Here is a 21,180-nt window from a genome sequence, read left to right on the forward strand (position 1 = left end):
GAGGAAAGCCGTTGTGGTGAAAATTGCAATACCAAGTGACCACAACATCAGAAAAAAGGAGCATGAGAAACTGGAGAAATACCAGGGCGTCAGAGAGGAACTGGAAGGACCACAGTGGTGCCTGTGGTCATCGGGGCCCTCGGGGCAGTCACCCCCAAACTGGAGCAGTGGCTAAAACAGATCCCAGGAACAACATCAGACATCTCAGTCCAGAAATGTGCAGTTCTAGGCACAGCTAAGATACTGCGCAGAACCCTCAAGCTCCCAGGCCTCTGGTAGAGGACCCGAGCTCAGAGGATGAAAGAGACCACCCGCAGAGGGTGAGAAGGGAATAGAAAAAATAAACAGTATCACTCTGTTGCTGTTATAATTGTTCAGTGCATATATGGCTTCTCTGTTACAAGGTACAGAAAGATGTTAGTGACTATGGAAAGACTTGAAGTTGAAAAATTTTTAGTTTAAAAATAAGATTGAGGGGAAACCCATCACTTGTCACATGTAACGATTTACTCAAACAAAATGTAGTCATTTTATAACCAAAGCTATTTATTTCCTTTTAACATCAGCGTTTGTGTCCTTGTATAAAACTGTAACTGTCTGTTGTCTTAGTAAGAGAATTATACTTCAAAATAAATAAAAATGGCATCACAAATCTTTTTGTGAACGAAAGTTATCAAGTATCAAATTTATTGTCTTGAATACGTTACCGGTGTACAACAAAGTGTATTCAGTTCATTCATTTTTGCAAATGAATTCACATTTTAAGCCATTAAGATTTTTTATTAATTATCAATTAATATATCGCTAGTCAGATGTGATCAACAGCAATATTCAACCTTTCTATAGTTATCTGAATTAAATCCTGGCCTAAAAATGGCATTTTTGAATCACTTTAACCCGACATGGTCAGATTCAGAAAGAACCATAAGGAGCACATTTTCTTTATAATTTATTTAGCATAGGATCAATATTTTGTGTCTGTGTATTTTTCTGAGATTTGTGGCATGCCTTAATATCCTCATTGTGTTCTGATAATGAAACTTCGTGATTTACCTTGGGAGAGAGATTTTGCTAAGAGAAGCAAATCTACAGCTTCCATCAGTAAGGATATATTGATCTGAAATGAGAGATAAAGTCTTTGATCTGAAAGCATACAGCATAATCTTACCAGTCCATTCTCTGTATGTAGAAATGTAGATTCGATTTGCATGCTGTACATTCTTTTGCTGCTTTTTTGTATTTTGGCACAAGGTCCAGCCTCACACCACTATTCTTTTGAAAGGAAGTAAAAGAGTGAACCCATAAAGAAGAACTGAAAAGGGATCAGAGCGTATGTGCACACTTACAAAGAAATATTTGTTGTCCAAACAAAATGTGCCAAATCCCACTATAACTTCAGCCATTAAGACAAGAGCATGGAAGATAAGCAGACAAGAGTCTTATTTTCCTCTCTGAGATGTTTCTGCCAACAAGACACTTCAGAATATTCACAAGAGTACATCTGTTATGAAGCACAGTTGCATATCAGAAACATATGGTCTCATTCGGTTCTTAGTTTAGAAATGGAGTTCCTAAATCCCAACAAGATTTGTTCACTCTTGGTGGTAAATTTGCATAATTTCCCTCTTCGATCTTGGTGATCTGTGAAATTGACTTCGCTCTAACAGGAGAGCGAAATCCTCTCAGTGGGTAAAAACCAGCATTTTATTTAACCCAAAAGGTCACATGAAACTGATTCAGAAAAGTCTAATCTAATCCTCTGAGTGGAACAACGGGAGAAGCGGTGGATTTATTTTTAAAAATGTGAAAATGAGGATGCCATTTTATGTTGATTTATGTGATACTGTAAATACGCTAAGGCTAGAAGTGCACACACACTGACTGCAAGCCTGAGTGCATTAACTATTCATCGTACTACCTCTGACCTTTTAAGCTCTTTGAAACTATTCATCTAAACCTTAGTCTATATAGATATTTTAAGTCAAAAACGCCTTGATTGGTAAGAGTTTTTGTTACTCTATAAAACACTACATATTCATGCTTGTCAAGCCAGAGTTTTAAACTAAAACAGCCATTTTGATTAAAACTTGATGTTGGGCACAATCTTGTGCAATTATACAAGATCTTGTTAGGATGACTATCAGCTACTACCACCAGTATAGCTTGATCTCTCTAAAACTGACTGACATAGCATTTTTCTGTGTTTTCTAAGCTTGTTTAGCTGTGGTGGCCATCTTGAATGTGGTTAACTTGAATTAGCAATCAGTATTTTCAGAGATTATTTGAGTTATATTAAAGCACTGATTCCTGAGATATTTTGCTAACGCTGCAGGCAAAAAAGCACACAGATATGGACAAAAATGTTTTTTCACCTTTGATGGTAGGTGATAACTGTTTAGGTTTTGTAAAATAGAAACAGCTGAATGAGGAAAAATATTTAAATTAATTTATCCCACTATCAGGCTCCAACTAATCTCCGCATTACCGATGAGAAACGCAGTTTATAAAACCTTACTAAGCTACATTATCACTCTTTGTTTTAAAGGGAACATTTTGTTTAAAAAAGAAACACAACTTGTCTGCAGGTGCCGTATGAGACTCTGAACAAACGTTTCAGAGCGGCTCAGAAGAACATCGACAGGGAGACGAGCCACGTCACCATGGTGGTCGCAGAGCTGGAGAAGACCCTCAGCAGCTTCCCGGTGGTCGACTCCGTGGTGTCACTGCTGGATGGAGTGGTAGAAAAACTCAGCGCTCTGAAGAGGAAGGTGAAGCAGACAAACGCACAAAGCTCATCACTGAGCCCTACAAACTGTTGAGTGACCTTCAGAATAAAACAAACTGAGAACCTGAGCACCACTTCTTCACAAATATGAGTGAATAGGTGTTTTATTTGTTTATGATTAAAGCGTGAAGATTTCATACAAAAATGACGAAACAAAAATCTGTCTGCACTACATAAACAACATAAATAACTGGAGTTTATCAGCTTCACTGATATTTCAAATTTACCTAACGTTCAGCTTAATTGAGTTCTTGTATTCCTCAAAGGCTGCAGAGTCTATTCAGGCAGAAGATGAGAGCGCTAAGCTGTGTAAGCGTCGCATTGAGCACCTGAAGGAGCACAGCAGCGATCAGCCAGCCTCAGTCAACCTATGGAAGAAAAAACGGATGGATCGCATGATGGTGGAGCATCTGCTGCGCTGCGGCTACTACAACACAGCTGTCAAACTGGCCAGACAAAGTGGTATAGAGGTAATTCTTCATTGCCAGTGTGATGATCATCTTATACATCTTACAAAATAGTGACRGTACAAATCTGTTTACTCAGCATGCAGTCAAAAGAAACCTTAATGTGTTTCTATTTTCAAGTGACATCATGCGTCTTTGTTACTTTAAACTTTTTACTTTTCTTCAGAATTTTTTTTTATAAAGCCTTACTTACTGGTATCTTTCATTCTTAGGATCTGGTGAACATTGAGATGTTCCTCACTGCAAAGGAGGTGGAAGAGTCTTTGGAGAGGCAGGAGACAGCCACCTGTTTAGCCTGGTGCCATGACAACAAGTCCCGCCTCCGCAAGATGAAGGTAGGATAATGCTGCGTTTCCAGTTGGAGCGAAACTCTAAACTCTGAAGCCGGACTGACGTCGGTTCCGAGTTGAAAGCGTTCCAGTGTCGAACTTGTCAGAACGTCGGAAAAAGCGTTTCTATTTTTATTTTGTTTTTTTTTTTGTTTTTTTGCTGTGCAACAATAACATTTGCAACAATAGTGCTCTACAAGGCATTTTGAGTGTACTAACAGTGCAGTGTAACTAAAAACATTTCTCCTAATAATCACTTTAAAGTACTGCAAGTATGACTGGCTCGATGTAAAGTAAACAACACAGAGCTACTAAAAAAAGGTAAAAGTAAAGAGTTTAACTCTCTGATGCGAGGAGCAGCCATGTTGAAATGATGGCACAACATATGGTCGTGTTGCGCAGGCCTCTCGACTCAAATTTAAGACGTCAGGGTTCGTATTTTTTTAATCTCTACCAGCCACAAAAATGATTCCACTTACAAAGTTCCTTTCTAGTGAGGTTGTTTCATCTGTTCACTGCTTACATTTAATTTTGAAGTTTGTTTATTTGCATAAAAACACTTTGATATGTGGCCTGAATACTCAAGGGATCAAAGCTTGAGATTAGTGACTAACCTACTCGCCACAACCAATCAGATTCTTGTATTTTTTTTATTTCAAAGGGCAGTTTTAATGAGGAATGGTTGGCTTGTATGAAACATCTGAATGAAAGTGATCAGTTTTCTGATTTTGCTCTGTTCTTACATTAATGTTTAATGTATTTTTATCAGTTTAAACTTAACATTATTATTCCTTATCTCCTTTTTTTCTGACAGAGTTGTCTTGAGTTCAGTCTAAGAATCCAGGAGTTTATTGAGCTCATCAGACAAAACAAGCGCATGGATGCTGTCCGGTACTGAACGAGGCCCACCACACAAACTTTACTCTCACTTTTTAAGAATTACTGCTGTTGTCTTACTTTTAAAGTTTTACTTACTGAGTTTTTTGTGGATTATACCAGACATGCAAGGAAGCACTTCAGCCAAGCAGAAGGTGGGCAGCTGGACGAGGTTCGGCAGGTGATGGGCATGCTGGCTTTCCCCTCAGATACACACATCTCCCCGTATAAGGTACAGCCACTGTGTTTGGTAAAGATGTAGAAAGGTATGTTGTTTGATAAGATTTTAGTTTTATGGTCAAAAAGTTTGTTTTTTTTTATTTCAGTAGAGTTGGTTGTCAAGCACTCTTACTTACCATGTTAATAGCTGAAGCTTATAACATGTGTAATTATCAGTGGATGATATTTTTGATCCATAGAAGTTAAAAGTATCTAAAAAATTTTAGYGAACAAACTTGTTGTAGTGCATGTTTAGCCACTAGAGGGCAATGTTTCTTTACATACTGTAGTCTTGTTACCACAAGAGATGTGCTTTCATTTAGAAATGGGTTTTTTTCTGTTTAAAGGAAGCACAGATTTTTTTAATACTGAATTCATACCAGTCAGTTTGTATTGATGCGTTCCTGTGGAAGTCAATGCAGAAAAAAATTGAAATGCTAAAACATGGCTGTCGCTTTTATCAGAAATCTGTTAGAGCTGTGAAAGGCAAATATTTCTCAGATATCATTAGCCGTGTTTCCATCAGCATTTTTCAATGCGCATTTTGAAGTATCGCATCAGAAAAAAATGAATGGAAACGGCATGATTCAACAAAACTTCCTCTAATTCGCATAAAAGTTGATACGCTCGCTTGAGGTGGGTTTTTGGGTTTTTCCACCAAACCCAACACACACCTCAGCATAARTGACCGAGGGAGTCATATGTATTTAGCATATCAGCTATTTTGACTCAAAATATAATCATTTTAAAGAAATAGTAAACACTAGCAACCCTGCCTGGTACATTACTGCAGAGGTTCCATGTAAACAGGTGATTTTATTGTTTATTTGCCCCAATAAACATAAAAAAAAACACCAGCATTTCCAGAGACTGGTTTCAAATAAACAGGCCTTCACTTCTTCTGGCCCTCTTTTGTCTGTTTTATTGTACAGCACTTTGGTTGGCCCTGTTCTGTTTTAAGTGCTTTATAAATAAAAGTGGTATAGTATGGTATGTTAGTGTTAAAATTAAACATATTAAAAATGATGTAGTTTTAACTTGACTGGGAATTTTCTTTTCTTTTACACCAATGTTTTAAACACCTTCTTTTCGGTTATCTCAATTTAAATGTGAAAGATAAGTTTTAAATTGGTGAAATTATAACCATCTACTCTTTGTTTTATGATTAAATTACTCTGATTACATTGTAGAACATGTACTGGTAGAAAATGTTCCATTTGCCATAAAGAGTCCAGACTAAATTTTACAGTTTCAGTGGTTGTGTGGAAGAGTCAACCAATGTCTTTGTAAAAACTGAGTCACTTTCTAGTAGTTTACACACTTTGTAATGAGTTTAATAGCATCATAATTTCTAACCAGTACAACATGTTAGACTGGTTTGGAAGAAAAACCGTTGAGATCTTTCAACTGTTCTTTACTCCAGACATGCTCAACTTTCTTTATTTTTTTCCTGATTTTTTTCTATGTTTAATTGTTTTGTGGTTTAGTAGTTGAAAAAACTCTTTAGGACCCTTTTTGTGTTGTATTATCTAAATGAAACTGACTAATAAAGTAACTAAAAAAATATTTTGTCTCCTCAGGATCTTTTGGATCCAGCTCGCTGGAAGATGCTCATCCAGCAGTTCCGATATGACAACTACAGACTGCACCAGCTGGGCAATAACTCTGTCTTCACCATCACCCTACAGGCCGGTCTGTCTGCCATCAAGACACCGTATCCTTTTACTCTCACTGTACTCAGTAACGTTGTCCCGAGATGCTAACTTATCGTGCATTTTTTGTATAATTTATTTTCCTTTTTACAGGGTTCATGCAGGGTCTAAAAGAAAGGTCTCAAATTTGAAAATCAAAATTTTAGGCTTAAAAACGTCTTAAAAATGCCCAGATTGTCATCCAAGTCTTAAATTTAATTTTGTTAAGTCTTAATTTTTTTTCTTTTGATCATTCCGTCGAAGCGTTGGCTGCATAAATAGAGTAAAGCACCATAATCACAGGTTGATGCGATCTGTCTTCATGAAGTGCTAAGTTTTCTACCTGTCTTGGTATAGTTAAACTACAAATCCCATGATAACTGCAGGCAAAAATTGGCAGTTTACTTCCTTGTTTTCAACCTCTTTACTGCTACAACCCCCCGCATATGCCCAAAAAACAAAGAAGTTCAGTCATGTCCACACTGTTTTCGTTTAAACATGGAAAAGTGTGTTTTCAATGAGACGTGGCTTTATGTCGGTTATTTTTACACTTGGTTGGAAGCGGTCCACAGCATGACCGTTACATTGAAATAATTTAGTGCTTTATTAAAATTAAATATTCTGTAATAGATGAATTGATAGCAATAATATGTTTTTATATTAAAATTTCTTGGACCATTCGAATGTTTGTTAATGCATCGGTTTGGTCTTAAATGTCATTTCTAATGGTCTTAAAAGGTCTTTAAAAGGTCTTAAATTTAGCTTACTGAAAGCTGCATGAATCATGTTTTTACCACCATACGAGAAAACAACGTTTTGATGAAACCTGAAGTTTGACCCTTAACCGTCTATTTCAGTCAATGCTACAAGGAGGATGGTAGCTCTAAAAACCCGGACTGCCCAGTCTGCAGTAAATCTCTTAACAAGCTGGCCCAGCCGCTACCTATGGCTCACTGTGCCAACTCTAGACTAGTCTGTAAGATCTCTGGGGAGGTCATGAATGAAAACAATCCTCCTATGATGCTGCCTAATGGATATGTCTACGGCTACAACGTAAGTACTCTTCTTTTTTTTTTGTGCAGTATGAAATAAGAACAGCCGTATAAATTTGTAGTATTTGTAGTATTTTTTAGTATTTTTTGTAGTATATTTGTAGTATTTATTTTGCTTGTTTTGCCTCCCAGTCTCTTCTCTCAATTCGCCAAGATGACAAAGTGGTGTGTCCCAGAACCAAAGAAGTCTTCAACTTCTCTCAGGCAGAGAAAGTCTACATCATGTGATCTCTCAGACGGTGCTTCTTAGTGTTAACACGATCAAATGATAGCCTGCTGTCCATCTTCTGAGACCAGGCCTACTCAGAGCCACCAGTGGAGCTGTGATCCAGTGCCCTCACCCTCTACTTCCCTCCCCCAAACCGAGAGGCCCTTCAGCATCCCTTTCATTCTGCTAGATGATCATGTTCACCCATCCCCCCCTCTCTCCCATCTTCTTTCACTGAAACAGGGCTCTTCTTTCAGACTGTGTTTTAGATGTGGCTAGAAGTTGTTTAATCTGATCCATTCAAGCACATGGACTATCAACATTTTCATTATCTTAAAGGCCTTTACTCTGAATATTACTGTCTAGAGAAAAGGACTGGTTGAAAACTGCTAGTTAGATGTTTGATTTTACTACAACAAATAATAAAATACTTGTTAAGAGTTACTTTGGAGTTTGTTTCCTTTTACAAGCTTTTACTTTTTCCCATAAATTTCAAGGCGGAAAGATGTGTTAACAAGAATAACTTGTTTTGCTGTTTTGGTCACACTTGACTATCTTCACATCCTCCGCCTTTAGACAAGTTTTTAGATCGTGTTTTGAGGAATTATATTAAATTATCTTTATTTTTACTGAAACAGAAGCCTAGTTTGGGTCGCAGCAGACCTCTGTTGTTATTCATGTAGTAATTAGAGTTAATTATTCTCATGTATTTGTTGTGGAAGAAGAAGAATTATAAATTTGCAAAATTGTTGTATAAACTGGGGAAATCTTGTGTTTATCAACTTGAAACATTCAGAGTTCGCAGTTTAACACGCTGTTTGGAATAATGTATGATTTCTGAAGAAGCTCAGTTTGACCATTATTGATAATTACTTTATATCTTCTAATACAACATTTGTTAATGAACAAACTGTTTTCCCTTTGAGGCCAACAATTGGATATTTATCTTCTTTCAAGGCAAGACATTTTAGACAAATTAACGTTCATGAAGTTTCAGCTTCGTAACTATTTCCCAAACAAAAAACAGAACAAGTTTAGATACTTTAAGTTTTTTTTTTTTTTTACATTTATACCCAATACTTTACCTGCTTTCAGGGCCAAAACAACAGGCATTATATTTCTTGACAGTACATATTTTTTGTTAACGTGCTTGTATTGGGAAACGCATCATTTAACAGCCAACACAAAACTACTAACAGTCCTGCCCTTCCTTGTAAAGTCAACAACAACACTTTGGTTTTACTGTAATCAGGATACACGAAGCAGAAACTTTTCAAAATCCAGCTATGTTTGTTTAACTTGATCTTTTTTACTCTCTGTTTATCAGACTATTAACCTTATTTGTGTCCATAAACTGCATCTGTAAAGACAAGATGTCATGATTGTGTTGGTAGAATAGAAATGGGGGTTGTTTATTTCAGCAATCTGCATCATAACGATTTCAGTAAAACTTAGCAGTTTTGTTTTTGTGTAGTGTCTGCTCTCCTCTATTGAGCTTCTAAATTAGGCGTTACCATGAACCGCTGAGTGTGATGAGATTAACAAGTCGGTTTCTGTTGAGGCAGGAAGCCAAGTGTTGTCTTTAACCATAAAAATACATTAAAACCTGAGTTCAAGGACAGCATTGAGTAAATATCTTGTGACCTATTTACTCAAGGACAGCATTGAGTAAATAGGTCACAAGATACGTTCATTTGTAAAGTTGAATTCATGGTGGTAAAGGAGTAAAAGCTTTCACTGACGATAGGGAGTGTTTGATTTTAAAAAAATTATCTTTATCAACGACTTTTGTGATCACACTTGGTTGCATCATAGACAATAAATACAAATTTCTCATTGATTACTTAATATAAGTCATATATATTACTCATATAATTGAGTAAATTTATTTAAAAAAAGTGTACAATCGCTTCCCGATTTAATTAAAATGCATTCAATTTTGACAAGAATTCATTTTTTTCCTTTACTGTCGCCACCTACGAAAAATATTAGTTTTTGTTTGATATAGGTATTGGTTAAGACAGCGAACCAATATTATTTCAAATGTTGATGGAAAAAAAGAACAAAACGTGATATGAAAGCATGAATTGAATATTTCTTAAATTTGCTTCTTTGTTCGTAAAAACGTGGTTCTTGTTCTTGCCTTCAAAGGAAGCGGAAAGGGCGGAGCCAACAGCTTGTTATAAATACAGCTGCGTTGCACTACGGCGGCCATCTTGACATCGACGSTTTGTTCGGTTCAGACGTCTCTCAGCAGCTCGCAAATTCAAACGACGAAAATGAGCGACCAGCTTTGTAAGCTTTTTGTCGGTGGGCTGAACGTGGACACCGACGACGATGGCCTGCGCAAACACTTCGAGCAGTACGGTTCCCTGACCGACTGCGTTGTCGTCGTGAACAAGCAGCTCCAGCGCTCCCGCTGTTTCGGCTTTGTGACGTACTCCACGCCGGAGGAGGCCGACTCGGCCATGGCTGCCAGGCCGCACACCGTCGACGGAAACACGGTCGAGGTGAAGCGAGCAGTCGCGAGGGAAGACGCAAACAAGCCCGAGGCTCTCGCTAAAGTGAAGAAAATCTTCGTGGGCGGCCTGAAAGACGACATCGAAGAGCAGCATTTGACCGATTATTTCTCCCAGTACGGCCCGGTCGAGAAGTCCGAGGTGATCTCGGAGAAGGAGACCGGAAAGAAGAGGGGATTCGGCTTTGTGTACTTCAGCGACCACGATGCTGCCGACAAAGCGGTCGTGGTGAAATTTCACACCGTGAATGGACACAAAGTTGAAGTGAAGAAAGCCCTGACGAAACAAGAGATGCAGGCGTCCAGCAGACCCGGAATGGCGCCGAGGGGAAGAGGCAGAGGAGGCATGCGAGGAAATCAAAATGGCTACGGCGGCAGAGATTATGGCGGAAGCTACAGCTATGGAAATGGCGGAGGCTATGGCGGCTACGGAGGGTACGGCGGCGGGCCCTATGGGGGTGGCTACGGCGACCAGGGTAGCGGCTATGGCGGTGGAAACGGCTACAACGACTTTGGCAGTGGTTATGGCCAGCATTCTTCTGGTTACGGTCCCATGAAGGGGCCTTTCGGTGGCCAGAGGAGCGCAGCCCCATACTCTAGAGGCGGCGGCGGTGGCGGCTACCCCCGGGGGGGCTACGGTGGCGGCGGCTATTAAGTGAAACTGTACAGCGGAAACAACCACCCACCCTCATTTCCTGCCACAAGAATACACCCAGCCAAGATTTGGACGCAAAACTCGGTGTCGGGGCGTCTGCCGTGAAATCCCACCATGGCAGAGACCGAGACACCCCTTCCCATCAACCCTAACCAAGACCTCAAATACCCCAAACAGGTAGGAAGGTCACTTCCCAGAACACCTGGTTATAACAAGCAGCTGTTGCTGTTCATCTAGGACACAAATGAAGAATTACAATTGCAGGTCCCGTTTTATGTACCCATTACCCACCAGTGTGGTTATCATTTAGCGTTGAATTATTATTTTTTTTATTTGCGTTCACTTGTTTTCGATGCAGGATTGTTTATTGGGTGAAAGGTTCCTATTTTACTCTMAATTTTTAAGCAGTTTAATTGGATTTTGTTTAGAGTACATTTAGTGTATTTCTGTTCTATGTATGATAATGAGAATGCATGTTTGGTTAGATATGTCATTCTGGCTATTGTTTTTGTATCATTTTTTCCAGTAATAGGCAAACAGTGAATCCATAAGATTTTAGTTCACCAGTCTGTACCCAAAAAAAAAAAAAAAAAAAAATCTCAGTAGTAATAGTGTCAGTTTAAATATTGTTAATTTTCCATTACCTGTCCCACTATCAAATGTATATTGTATTATTTCATGTCTGGAGAACAAAACCTATTGTTGAAACACTTTGGTATGCCTATGTATGTTCATTTTAAATAAAACCTTCTACCACTTAGCTTAGTTATCTTACTTATTTAACCAGGCTTCCTCAAGTTTATTCACAGGTTCTTATGCCAACGTTGATTTAGTGTACATGGCATCATTTCCAGTTTATTCCTTTTTACATTCAGGTGGGTGAAATGGTTACAGTCTACCCACAGCCGATGCATGTAGGCTTTGTAGGGTGTGACTTATTTTAAATTTATGGTGTTTTTTTTCTACTTGTTTCTACACTATATATGTGGACGATGAGGGGTGTGATAATTATCTTTGATTATTCCTATATTTAGGTGTTCTTACTTGTATTCCAGTAGGCTATTCCAGCCAAAATAGCCGTAGCAGTTTGTTTGTAGGCTACATCAGGACCCTGTTGATTACCTGGGGTCGATTGTGATAGGAGTCTGAAATATCTCTTTAGGATATCCACATCCAGCAAACTAGGTATGTAAATCAACCTGTCTTCACTCTGTGTTGGTCAACAATGTATGGAATATATTTAAGATGGTACGCAAGTGTACCAYTGTTTAATCTTAAATGGGATAAATACGCCTTTTTTTATAGCTAAACTTAAAATATTGATCTACATATTTGGGATGGCTTTAATTTGGTCTCTGCTATGAACTTGAGGTGGGTGGAAAGTGGGGGGACACACGCTTTGTTCCACAATTGAGTGAAATTATGGAACGAGTAAAATGGTGTCTCCTAAGAAGTTTTTCTTTTTTCTCTGSCTCATTTGTGTGTTTTCTCCCACTTTCTCCAGGTTGCTACTGTAACCTGGACAAGAAGGACATCACCCTGAATGTGATGGGGTGAGTCTCCATGCTGGTGGGACCCAGGAGTGGTTGGCGTGGCTTTCTACTCCTCAGGTGAAGTTGGTTTCCAGAAAGTATTCGTCTGTTGTGATCAGAAGAAGCTGAACAAATTTTATGTTCCACTGTCATGTTTTCCTTGAAATGTTGAAAATATCCTTCAGTTAAGGGTTCTTTGTCATTTATTGGTACTAATTACAACAATATTAAATATTTAGGCTATTGAGATCTTATGTTTATGAGGTAGATCCAGTTTTTTGCAAATTGGTAGTTTTTATTTTTAGTTGTGTGTTACAGAACTGTAGTTCATGTGTTTTTGACATGATTGTAAATATTTTCTTGTTTTATAGGTTTTGTGCTTGACGATTTCCGATGTTTCCATAGGACGATGAAATTATGTTGGATGTGTTTTTTGTGAATGCACAATAAATTTTTATATTTTATATAAAGACTTGCTTGATACATTTATTTTCACATCGATGTTATAGTTTTGTGTTCAAGGTGATGAGGCTTCACAATTAAAGCTCATGGTTTTGTGTACTCTTTACCCCTCACCTAGTGACATCTTAAAAAGAAAAATACATTTTAGAGTGCCGTTGGCCCGAAAATGATGTAGAACATTGAGTTTACTCTTAAATGAATAAAACGACTCTTTCACAATGTAATTATTAGAGTACATTCTCTGTTAATATCAAACTAGTTACTTTAATATAAGGATCAGTTTAAATTTATTTTGATTTATGCTCCCCATGCTAGCCTTAAATTATTTAGTTAACAAAACAGAAACAAATTGTCTACTAATGTGTCCTGGTGATATTTTTCAATAAGTTTATTTTATAGGCTGCTCAGAATACCTACTAAACTTAATATATTTCTACTTGTATTATTAAGACGCATCAGGACATCAGGTTAGAACTCTTAGAAAAGGTTTARAAAATAAAATGTTTAGCAAAGTAAACGTGATATTTATGGTTTTTACAAACCTTTTCAGAAAATACTGCTTAAGATTGAACATTAAATTCTATAAATATTCTGATTAAGTGGTTTTTAGGGACCTACRATTCGTTACGGCAGGAATAAATTTGAGTTATTTTCTACTTTTTGCTACAAACATCGAGGTTTCATTAAAGATCAAGACTTAATGCGCATGCGCATAAATGGTCCTTTTTTAAAATCCAATTGACAAATCAGAGACGGCTACGTAATCAAGAACAGAAACGCTCCGCCCCCAGACGTTCATCGAAGGAGGAGGAGGAATAGTCTCGTGGTTCCCATCCTTTCCAGAAATTCAACAATGTCGAGCAAGCTGTGTAAGCTTTTTGTGGGGGGACTCAATGTGGAAACCACGAACGGTGGCCTCCGTTCGTACTTCGAGCAGTACGGGACGCTGACCGACTGCGCCGTGGTCATGAACCAGCAGCTCGGGCGCTCCCGCTGCTTCGGCTTCATCACCTACTCGACACCGGAGGAGGCCGACTCGGCAATGGCTGCTAAGCCACATGTGGTCGATGGCAACAACGTGGAGCTGAAACGGGCCATAGCGCGGGAGGACGCCAACAACCCGGACATTCTTGCTAACGTGAAGAAAATCTTTGTCGGCGGCGTGAAAGACCACATCGAGGAGGGGAATCTGACGGAGTATTTCTCGCAGTTCGGCGTGGTGGAGAAGGCAGAAATCATGACCGACAAGCAGGGCAGGAGGAGAGGCTTCGGTTTTGTCTACTTCGACGACACCGACTCCGCCACCAAAGCGGTGCTCGACAAATACCACACCATCGAAGGGAGCAAGGTGGAGGTAAAGAAGGCTCTCACTAAGCAGGAAATGTCCGGTGGAGGAGGCCGCGGTGGAGGAAGGGGCCGAGGCAGGGGAATGCCGAGCTACGGTGGCGGGAGAGGAGGTGGCGGCTATGGAGGCGGCTACGGAGGCGGCTATGAAGGTGGCTACGGCTATGGCGGCGGCTACTACGGAGATGGAAGCGGCGGCGATGGAGGCGGCGGCGGCTACGGTGGTTACGGGGGATACAACGGGTTCGACAACCAAATGGGAGGCGGGTACAGCAACGGTGACTTTGGGGAGAGCTACGGACAGCAGCAGTCAAGCTTTGGCGCGATGAAAGGGGATAATTATTCGTACAGGAGCGCGGCTCCATACAGAGGCAGGGGTGGGGGATTCGGCGGGGGCTATTAGTGGCACCGTGAAAGCTAAAAGAAAAAAAATGTAATTATGTAGACATGACGTAAAACATAATCTACATCCTCACAGTCCAGGGTCTTTTGTTGATTTACAGATGTTCCTACCACCCACTGAATGAATGAATGAGCCCCTCTGTGTTCACTTCAAATTGACTCTACAGCTGATTTCTCGAACTGTATGTTGTGTTGGTTGATCTCTTTATTGTATCATTTGTGAAGTTGTAATCTTCAACCTCTGCTTCTTTTTTTGCAAACCAGATGTGATTATTTTTGTATCATGAGCTCAGGGTTACAGTTAAAGATGGTGGCAGTGTTTCATTGTCAGCATGATGCTTGATCGCTTGAGTTTCTTGATTTTTATTGAAAATGTTTTTTGTGACTTGCAGGTTTTCAGAGAAACGTCACAGTTTGTTCACTGTATGTTACTGTGTTAGAGTTTCTTTGCCGTCCCATTGTAGGCTTCTTAGGTCACAATTGTTTAGGTAATTTGTTTCCCTTTGAAGTTCTTTTATTATTAAATCTTTTTAATGTTTTGAACATCTACTTATTCTTTCTGTCCTGATTCAAGTTTACGATTGCATTTTTTAAAAATTTGTACAAAACTTTTTTCAACTTTTTTCATTTTCATCTCTTGATTTACAACTTCCTTAGTTTTCAATTTATCAAATAACTRATTTTGTTAAAGTGATCCAAGATGGCTTCGCTTTCTTAACCCATTTTAGTCTTATTTATGCAACCAACTGCTAAATGTCAGTTTTTTAAAACTAGATCCAAAACTTAATTTGGTTGGTTTTGTCAATTTGACCTTTAAAGCATCTAATTTATGTTGCACTGGGTTATTTTAGTAATATGCACGGATAGTGATGTAACAAATGTAGAAGTTAAAGTTAAAAGAGAAACTGCATAAAGTAGCCAGTTTTCCTAAAAGTTAAAAAAGAAAACCACACTTAAGTGTTCATCACTTGTAATATTGCGACAGGGTAACTCCAGCAACTAAATGACAATTTAGGATTAACAAATTGACAATTTAGGATCATGCTTACAGAGTGTAGATGAGATCCTCAGTGCACAAAACCTCTGCAAAACAAATTTATTACTGATACAGTTATAGTTTATGTGCAAACCGCTTGATAAACGTWAATAAACTTAATATTTATTGCTTTTCTAATGTTGCATACTACCATACCAATGTACTGTGTAAAAAATGCTAATACTTGACATCTAATTCAAAGATTTGTTTTAGCTGAGACAAAAAAGAGCATTTTTCTGACTACAGAGTGACTCATTGTTCTAATACGCAATCTTCGTATAAGCAGCAGCGATAAGGTACAGTATGTCAAGCCGATTTATCATGTAATAGAGGGCCACTTTAAGCCACGCTTGCAATCCATGCTGAGAGACGAATAAAGTGGGAACTACACAATTTATTTGTTAATAGTCTCTTTGTTATATCAATTTTACTATAACTGCGATACTAACTTTGAGGTCAACACAAAAGAAACGAGAAGTAAGTGTGTTCTCAGCCTGCCTCATACAAGGCCGGTCGGTTTTCCTGTTTACAAGTACTGGACTGAGTGATCCATCTTGCTAACACAAGATCTTTGTGTGGGTGCTCGGGCAGCGCTCTAATGCCCGCTGCTGTTGTGTCTGACTCCGTGAGGATGGACGGTGTGTCGTTAGGGTGAGTCGGCTCAGCGGTGGGGATTAGTTTTTTTTGTAAAGCTGTAATTCTCGCTGCTTCTACGTCTGCTGGATAACGATTTAGTCCCCCCACGGGCTCCTACAAATCCAACACGGACAGTTCGGGCTCAGCCTYGTTTCTAGGAAACGAACTCAAAGCTAGCCGTGTTGACTAGTTAGCCTTGGTTAGCATCTTTTGGCAGCTCAGGCGAGTCAGTTAAGTTTTCTGAGCCAAGTTAGAACTCAGGAAGAGTCATGTCGCGTTTCTAAATGGACATTTTGTAGAACAAATTACATTTGTCCCAAAAGCCGGTTATATTGCAATCAGAGCGATGSTTTATGGCAGAGGCGGTCGCTGTCACGAGCTTAAAATGTTAGCAATGAAGTTAAACAGTTAGCCAATCTGCAACAACACACATTTTTTAACACTAACGTGGCTTTTTGACTACCTGAAACAGCACAAATCAGCTGGTAACATACAGATTATTTGCTGCTTTTATTCTAACTGAACATCTTGACTCTAGTTTTAACATTATCTCTGTTTCTTTTCTACTTTAGTTTTTTTTTTTGCCCAATCTGAGGGCGGTCATTAAAAGAGGCATTGGAGTGTCAGCTCTCTTAGCAAGTTACATTGATTTACTTGTTTTTACGTAGACTGTGTTTGAATAAAACTCTAGATCAGTGGTTCCCAAACTTTTCAGCTTTTGACCCACAAAAAAACAGTAGCAGATGCCACCAACTATTTTTGGATGATAAACATTTGTATCAGGTCAACTAAACATGGACATAGTAAACATATTTTTATACTACATTTATCCATTTTAAATACACTAACCTCACTCCTTTGTCACAACTAAGGCAAAAATGTAATTAATTTAGAAAATATTTTCAGGACCCCACCTTGAAGTGTTGGGACCCCGCTTTGGGTCCCGACCCCAACTTTGGGAAACACTGCTCTAGATGGTCAGCGAGAAACAACAGGTGTTTTTAACCAGAAAAAGTGAATGTTTTGGCTCATTTTCATCCTATTTTCTTAATAATTTCCCCTCATTGTTTGTTTTCATTAAAGCCCAAAAGACCCAAACTACTGTGGAACAGGCTTTATAATTAGAGCTTGATGTAATTGTGAATTATTACTACTTTTAAGTTCAAATTAGTTTATTGTAATGTGCACAAGAGACAAGCACCATATTATTTAATGCATCTTCCTGTGCCTGTTTTTAAGTAAATAGGATGCTTTCATAACTATTAGGTCATGATAAATGACTGATTGATAAAAATGCTAAGAAACAAAGTCTGATTTGACCCACAGACACAGTGGTTGATCCAGCACATAATGGTGTATTTAATAAAAAGAAAAATAATATGAATGGATTGAAAGCATCTTTGACTGTTTTAAATGAATGCCTTTGTTTTAGCTGTCTTTGCAGCYAAATTAACATTTGGTCAAGTATTTTATTTTATTTTTTATTTTATTGAGCTCTTCAGCTCCCTGAAGCTCAGCTTGTTTTGTCAAGAAATCAGGTTGATTCTTCAAAAACATAGTCCTTATTTCATTAAGCATGTTCTCATGTTCTCAGTAAACCTTTTTTTAGTAGGTAAACAAATCAAGTCTACTTCTTTGTGTCTGTTCCGTCCTTCTTCTAAAACAAAACAAACAAAAAAAAACATGGTCTAACCTGTTGGTCCCCGTTTATCTCCACTGATCCAGACACTGCCTCTCATGTCTCACCAGCCTGGTGGCCGCGCCAGCCTCACCGCATCCAAACTGCACCGCAGATCCCGAGGAGGACACCGCCAACGGAGGGATTCACACCTTCAACCAGACRCACATGAGGAAGGCCTTTCAGCTGATGAATGACCTGAGGAGGTGCGTGGACGTCGCTGTAGCTTGTAGTAAATCTTGAAAACCTCGATCGCTTCTTCCTGAAATGTAACCRTACAACCTTTTGAACGGAAAAGCTCATACTTTTACAAGCGTACGTGGTTATTAGAAGTTTAGTTAACGTTCTTTGCTTGTAATGTGTCAGAAATACAACAAAATGTTGTTTTTCCAACTAAAAATGTTCAAGAAAATATCCTTTGYACAACTTGTAATCATGTAAAATCAAAAGTTTTCTTTTATGGGACAAGCTTCTTAACTTTGCATCACTTTGAATCACTTGGGAGAACATAAAATGTTATAAATCAGTGTTTCCCAAACTTTTTGTCTTCTGACCCACAAAATATCCATGGCAAAATCTTGTGACCCCAAATATTACTGGTCTGAGTACACGAACTTCGTTAATGACCCTAAAAACACAGGCTTTTTGACAATCTAAACAGCTTGGACACAAATATAAATAATTGGTGTTGTTTTTTTTTACTTATTTTGTGTTTTGTAATAATTATAGGGGAAAATATTACATCAGCAATTATTTTATTACCCTTTATATTGATTTCTGGAGATTATCCAAGGTGCATCATGACCCATTATTGGGCCCCAAGCCCAACTTTGGGAACCAAAGTGCAGCTTTTGACCCACAAAATAACAGTAGCAGAGACCTGTGCCCCCAGCTAGTTTTGGATGATAAACATTTGTATCAGGTCAACAAAACATGGGCATAGTAACAATATTTTATACTACGTTTATCCATTTTAAATATACTAACCTCACTCCTTTGTAGCAACTAAGGCAAAAATGTAATTAACTTAGAAAATATTTTCAGGACCCCACCTTGATGTTTTGGGACCCCACTTTGGGTCCTGACCCCAACTTTGGGAAACACTGTTCTAAATGATACTAAAAAGTCCATTTCTCTGTCACTTGTCACGTTTCAGTAAAAAGTTGCTGTGCGACGTCCAGCTGGTGGCGGGCGGAGTCGAAGTGCCAGCTCACAGGGTGGTCTTAGCCTCCTGTAGCCCCTACTTCTGTGCCATGTTCACAGGTACACACAGTCAAATGTATTCCTGCCTTGTGTTGTTTTTTTTTTTTAATTCATATTTTGTGCTCAGCTGTGTTTTTTGTCTTCTTGCAGGTGACATGAGTGAAAGTAAAGCCCACCAGGTGGAGATCAGRGAAGTGGACGGTCAGACTCTGAGAAAACTGGTGGACTACATTTACACGGCTGAGATTGAGGTCACAGAAGACAACGTTCAGGTGTGTGTATGTTTTAGTRAAGTGTGCGTAACCTCATGTTATGTCCGATTTTAAAACCTCCTGCTTTTAAATTTGAACTTCCAGTACTTTCATTTTGACATTTTCTGCCTTCTTTGATGAAATACAACACTTTGCTGTCTGGAAACAAGCATTCTAAAATACTTTTTTAGTTGTTTTTGTTGTTGTTCATCCCTTTCTCCACAGATTCTTCTTTATTTACAGTGTGGATAATTGAGACAAAGCTGCTGCTCCTGGCAGAAATRCCACAGCATTAGTCAGAACTTCCTGGTTTCTGCAAAGGAAACATGGAAACTGCAGCTTTGACCTTTTCTCTTTTGTGTGTCCTTTTTGTTTTGTTTTTTTCAGCAGTTTCAGCACTAACAAAGTAACAAGCTCCAATATAGTCTAGACTCTAGGGTTCACACCTACACCTCTTATAACAAGGTTATAAGGAAAGTATTTTAGCAAGGATCATTTTATTTTCGGTAAAATATTCTTCCAGTGCAAAGCGAATGGACACACAATAAGTGGCTTCAGTCAGTGAATTTAAATTTTCTCCATAAATAAATGCGATCATTTATTTTACATAATCACACAAAATCACTACAGTACACTTCATTGTGAGCAATCAATTTCCTATAAAAGTTTGGAACCAACAACAACAGTCACGCTTCGAGCTTCGTTAATTGTCAATGAAGCACTTAAATAGAACACAAACGTCAAGCTTTAGATGTATAATAGTATGTTACATCTTCTATTTTTTGATCATTTGTTCATTTAAACAAGCTTTTGGGCTTTCTTATATCTGGTTATTTAAAACATAATGGCCACAATGACCAGAAGAACTTTACATTAATACATTCCTTTTAATAGAAAGTAGTTAAAAAGCCCTGAGGGTGATCTGCCAGGATGAGAGCCCACACACATCTGTGCACTATTTAAAGGAAGTTCGGTTTGAATATGTGCTTACTTTGAGTTTTTCCCTTCAACTCAAATACATCAAGCTTGAGACGATGTTGACCACAGCAGATGTGAGGCAGGTAGTGGTTGTGAGGCAGGTAAATGTTGTGAGGCAGGTAGTGGTTGTGAGGCAGGTAGTGGTTGTGAGGCAGGTAGTGGTTGTGAGGCAGGTAGTGGTTGTGAGGCAGGTAAATGTTGTGAGGCAGGTAAATGTTGTGAGGCAGGTAGTGGTTGTGAGTGGCGTCTGGGCCGAGGGCTCGTTCATCAGTGTGGCATTAACTCTGCTCTGCTCATCACTCAGCCTCATCCAGGATGCTTCCTCTTGGTATTAGTGCAGGAAGCTCGCATGGACAGACAGAGGAAATCCTCTCACTGTTAGCAGCGTGCCTCTCTGTTTGCCTCCTTTGTTTGTCTGTAATTTGTGTGTTTGGGTATTTTAACCGGTGGCTAATATTCAGCAACAATCTGCCTTTGTGCCTTTTTTTAAATGAAGTTTTTACATTTTAAAATGTGTTGTTTCTATATTTCATGTGTTTCACAGCTGCTGAATGTGACTTTCAGAAGGTTTAATGTTTTTTTTAAGAAAAAGCCCAGAAAAATGTTTTGTTTTCAGGCAGATGAGTGGAAACAACAGTTGCGCTGAAAGTTAGCGAACATTTAGTCAGAGTCACAAAGACTGATGACGGCCTAACTGATCCAGTTATCTAAATGTGAAGTGATGCTTCAAAAGGAAGTTTGCCTGTTCTTATCTTTTTTTAACTTACTGCCTGTGATGCACACTGACAACTGCAGATACAGTGGTTTGCAAAAGTATTCATACCCCTTGAACTTTTCCATATTTTGTCACATTACAAC

General features: G+C 38.7%; 4 protein-coding genes across 7 annotated transcripts in view; all 4 read left to right on the top strand.

Annotated features, from left to right (window-relative positions):
* The window catches only part of maea (macrophage erythroblast attacher, E3 ubiquitin ligase), an 11,856-nt gene extending 3,785 nt beyond the window's left edge, over window positions 1-8,071 (top strand). Inside the window, exons 2-9 of one of the 2 annotated variants that reach the window (XM_014001949.1) lie at window positions 2,586-2,768; window positions 3,052-3,255; window positions 3,465-3,587; window positions 4,396-4,472; window positions 4,581-4,689; window positions 6,257-6,390; window positions 7,225-7,420; window positions 7,552-8,071. In XM_014001949.1, coding sequence (XP_013857403.1) covers window positions 2,586-2,768; window positions 3,052-3,255; window positions 3,465-3,587; window positions 4,396-4,472; window positions 4,581-4,689; window positions 6,257-6,390; window positions 7,225-7,420; window positions 7,552-7,647 — 1,122 coding nt within the window. In that variant the 3' untranslated portion in view covers window positions 7,648-8,071. The remainder of the gene's footprint in view (window positions 1-2,585; window positions 2,769-3,051; window positions 3,256-3,464; window positions 3,588-4,395; window positions 4,473-4,580; window positions 4,690-6,256; window positions 6,391-7,224; window positions 7,421-7,551) is intronic. The other variant, XM_014001950.1, reaches the window with a different exon arrangement.
* A 1,783-nt stretch (window positions 8,072-9,854) lies between these two features.
* LOC106513232 (heterogeneous nuclear ribonucleoprotein A0) lies at window positions 9,855-12,796 on the top strand. Of its 2 annotated transcripts, XM_014001953.1 has the most exons (3): window positions 9,855-11,985; window positions 12,305-12,410; window positions 12,704-12,796. In XM_014001953.1, the coding sequence occupies exon 1, from the start codon at window positions 9,907-9,909 to the stop codon at window positions 10,798-10,800; it is 894 nt and encodes a 297-aa protein (XP_013857407.1). In that variant the 5' UTR covers window positions 9,855-9,906; the 3' UTR covers window positions 10,801-11,985; window positions 12,305-12,410; window positions 12,704-12,796. The 2 variants fall into 2 exon arrangements, with proteins under 2 accessions (XP_013857407.1, XP_013857406.1); XM_014001952.1 differs by having other exon boundaries at window positions 9,855-12,410.
* A 786-nt stretch (window positions 12,797-13,582) lies between these two features.
* On the top strand, window positions 13,583-15,089 carry LOC106513234 (heterogeneous nuclear ribonucleoprotein A0). The gene has a single exon (XM_014001954.1). The coding sequence runs from the start codon at window positions 13,648-13,650 to the stop codon at window positions 14,539-14,541; it is 894 nt and encodes a 297-aa protein (XP_013857408.1). The 5' UTR covers window positions 13,583-13,647; the 3' UTR covers window positions 14,542-15,089.
* Window positions 15,090-16,131: 1,042 nt separating this feature from the next.
* Window positions 16,132-21,180, top strand: part of klhl3 (kelch-like family member 3) — a 16,806-nt gene continuing 11,757 nt past the window's right edge. The window contains exons 1-4 of one of the 2 annotated variants that reach the window (XM_014001955.1): window positions 16,132-16,227; window positions 17,938-18,096; window positions 19,047-19,153; window positions 19,244-19,365. In XM_014001955.1, coding sequence (XP_013857409.1) covers window positions 16,175-16,227; window positions 17,938-18,096; window positions 19,047-19,153; window positions 19,244-19,365 — 441 coding nt within the window. In that variant the 5' untranslated portion in view covers window positions 16,132-16,174. The remainder of the gene's footprint in view (window positions 16,228-17,937; window positions 18,097-19,046; window positions 19,154-19,243; window positions 19,366-21,180) is intronic. The other variant, XM_014001956.1, reaches the window with a different exon arrangement.

Source organism: Austrofundulus limnaeus, unplaced genomic scaffold, assembly GCF_001266775.1.
Source record: "Austrofundulus limnaeus strain Quisiro unplaced genomic scaffold, Austrofundulus_limnaeus-1.0 Scaffold11, whole genome shotgun sequence".
NCBI classification, from domain to species: Eukaryota; Metazoa; Chordata; class Actinopteri; order Cyprinodontiformes; family Rivulidae; genus Austrofundulus; species Austrofundulus limnaeus.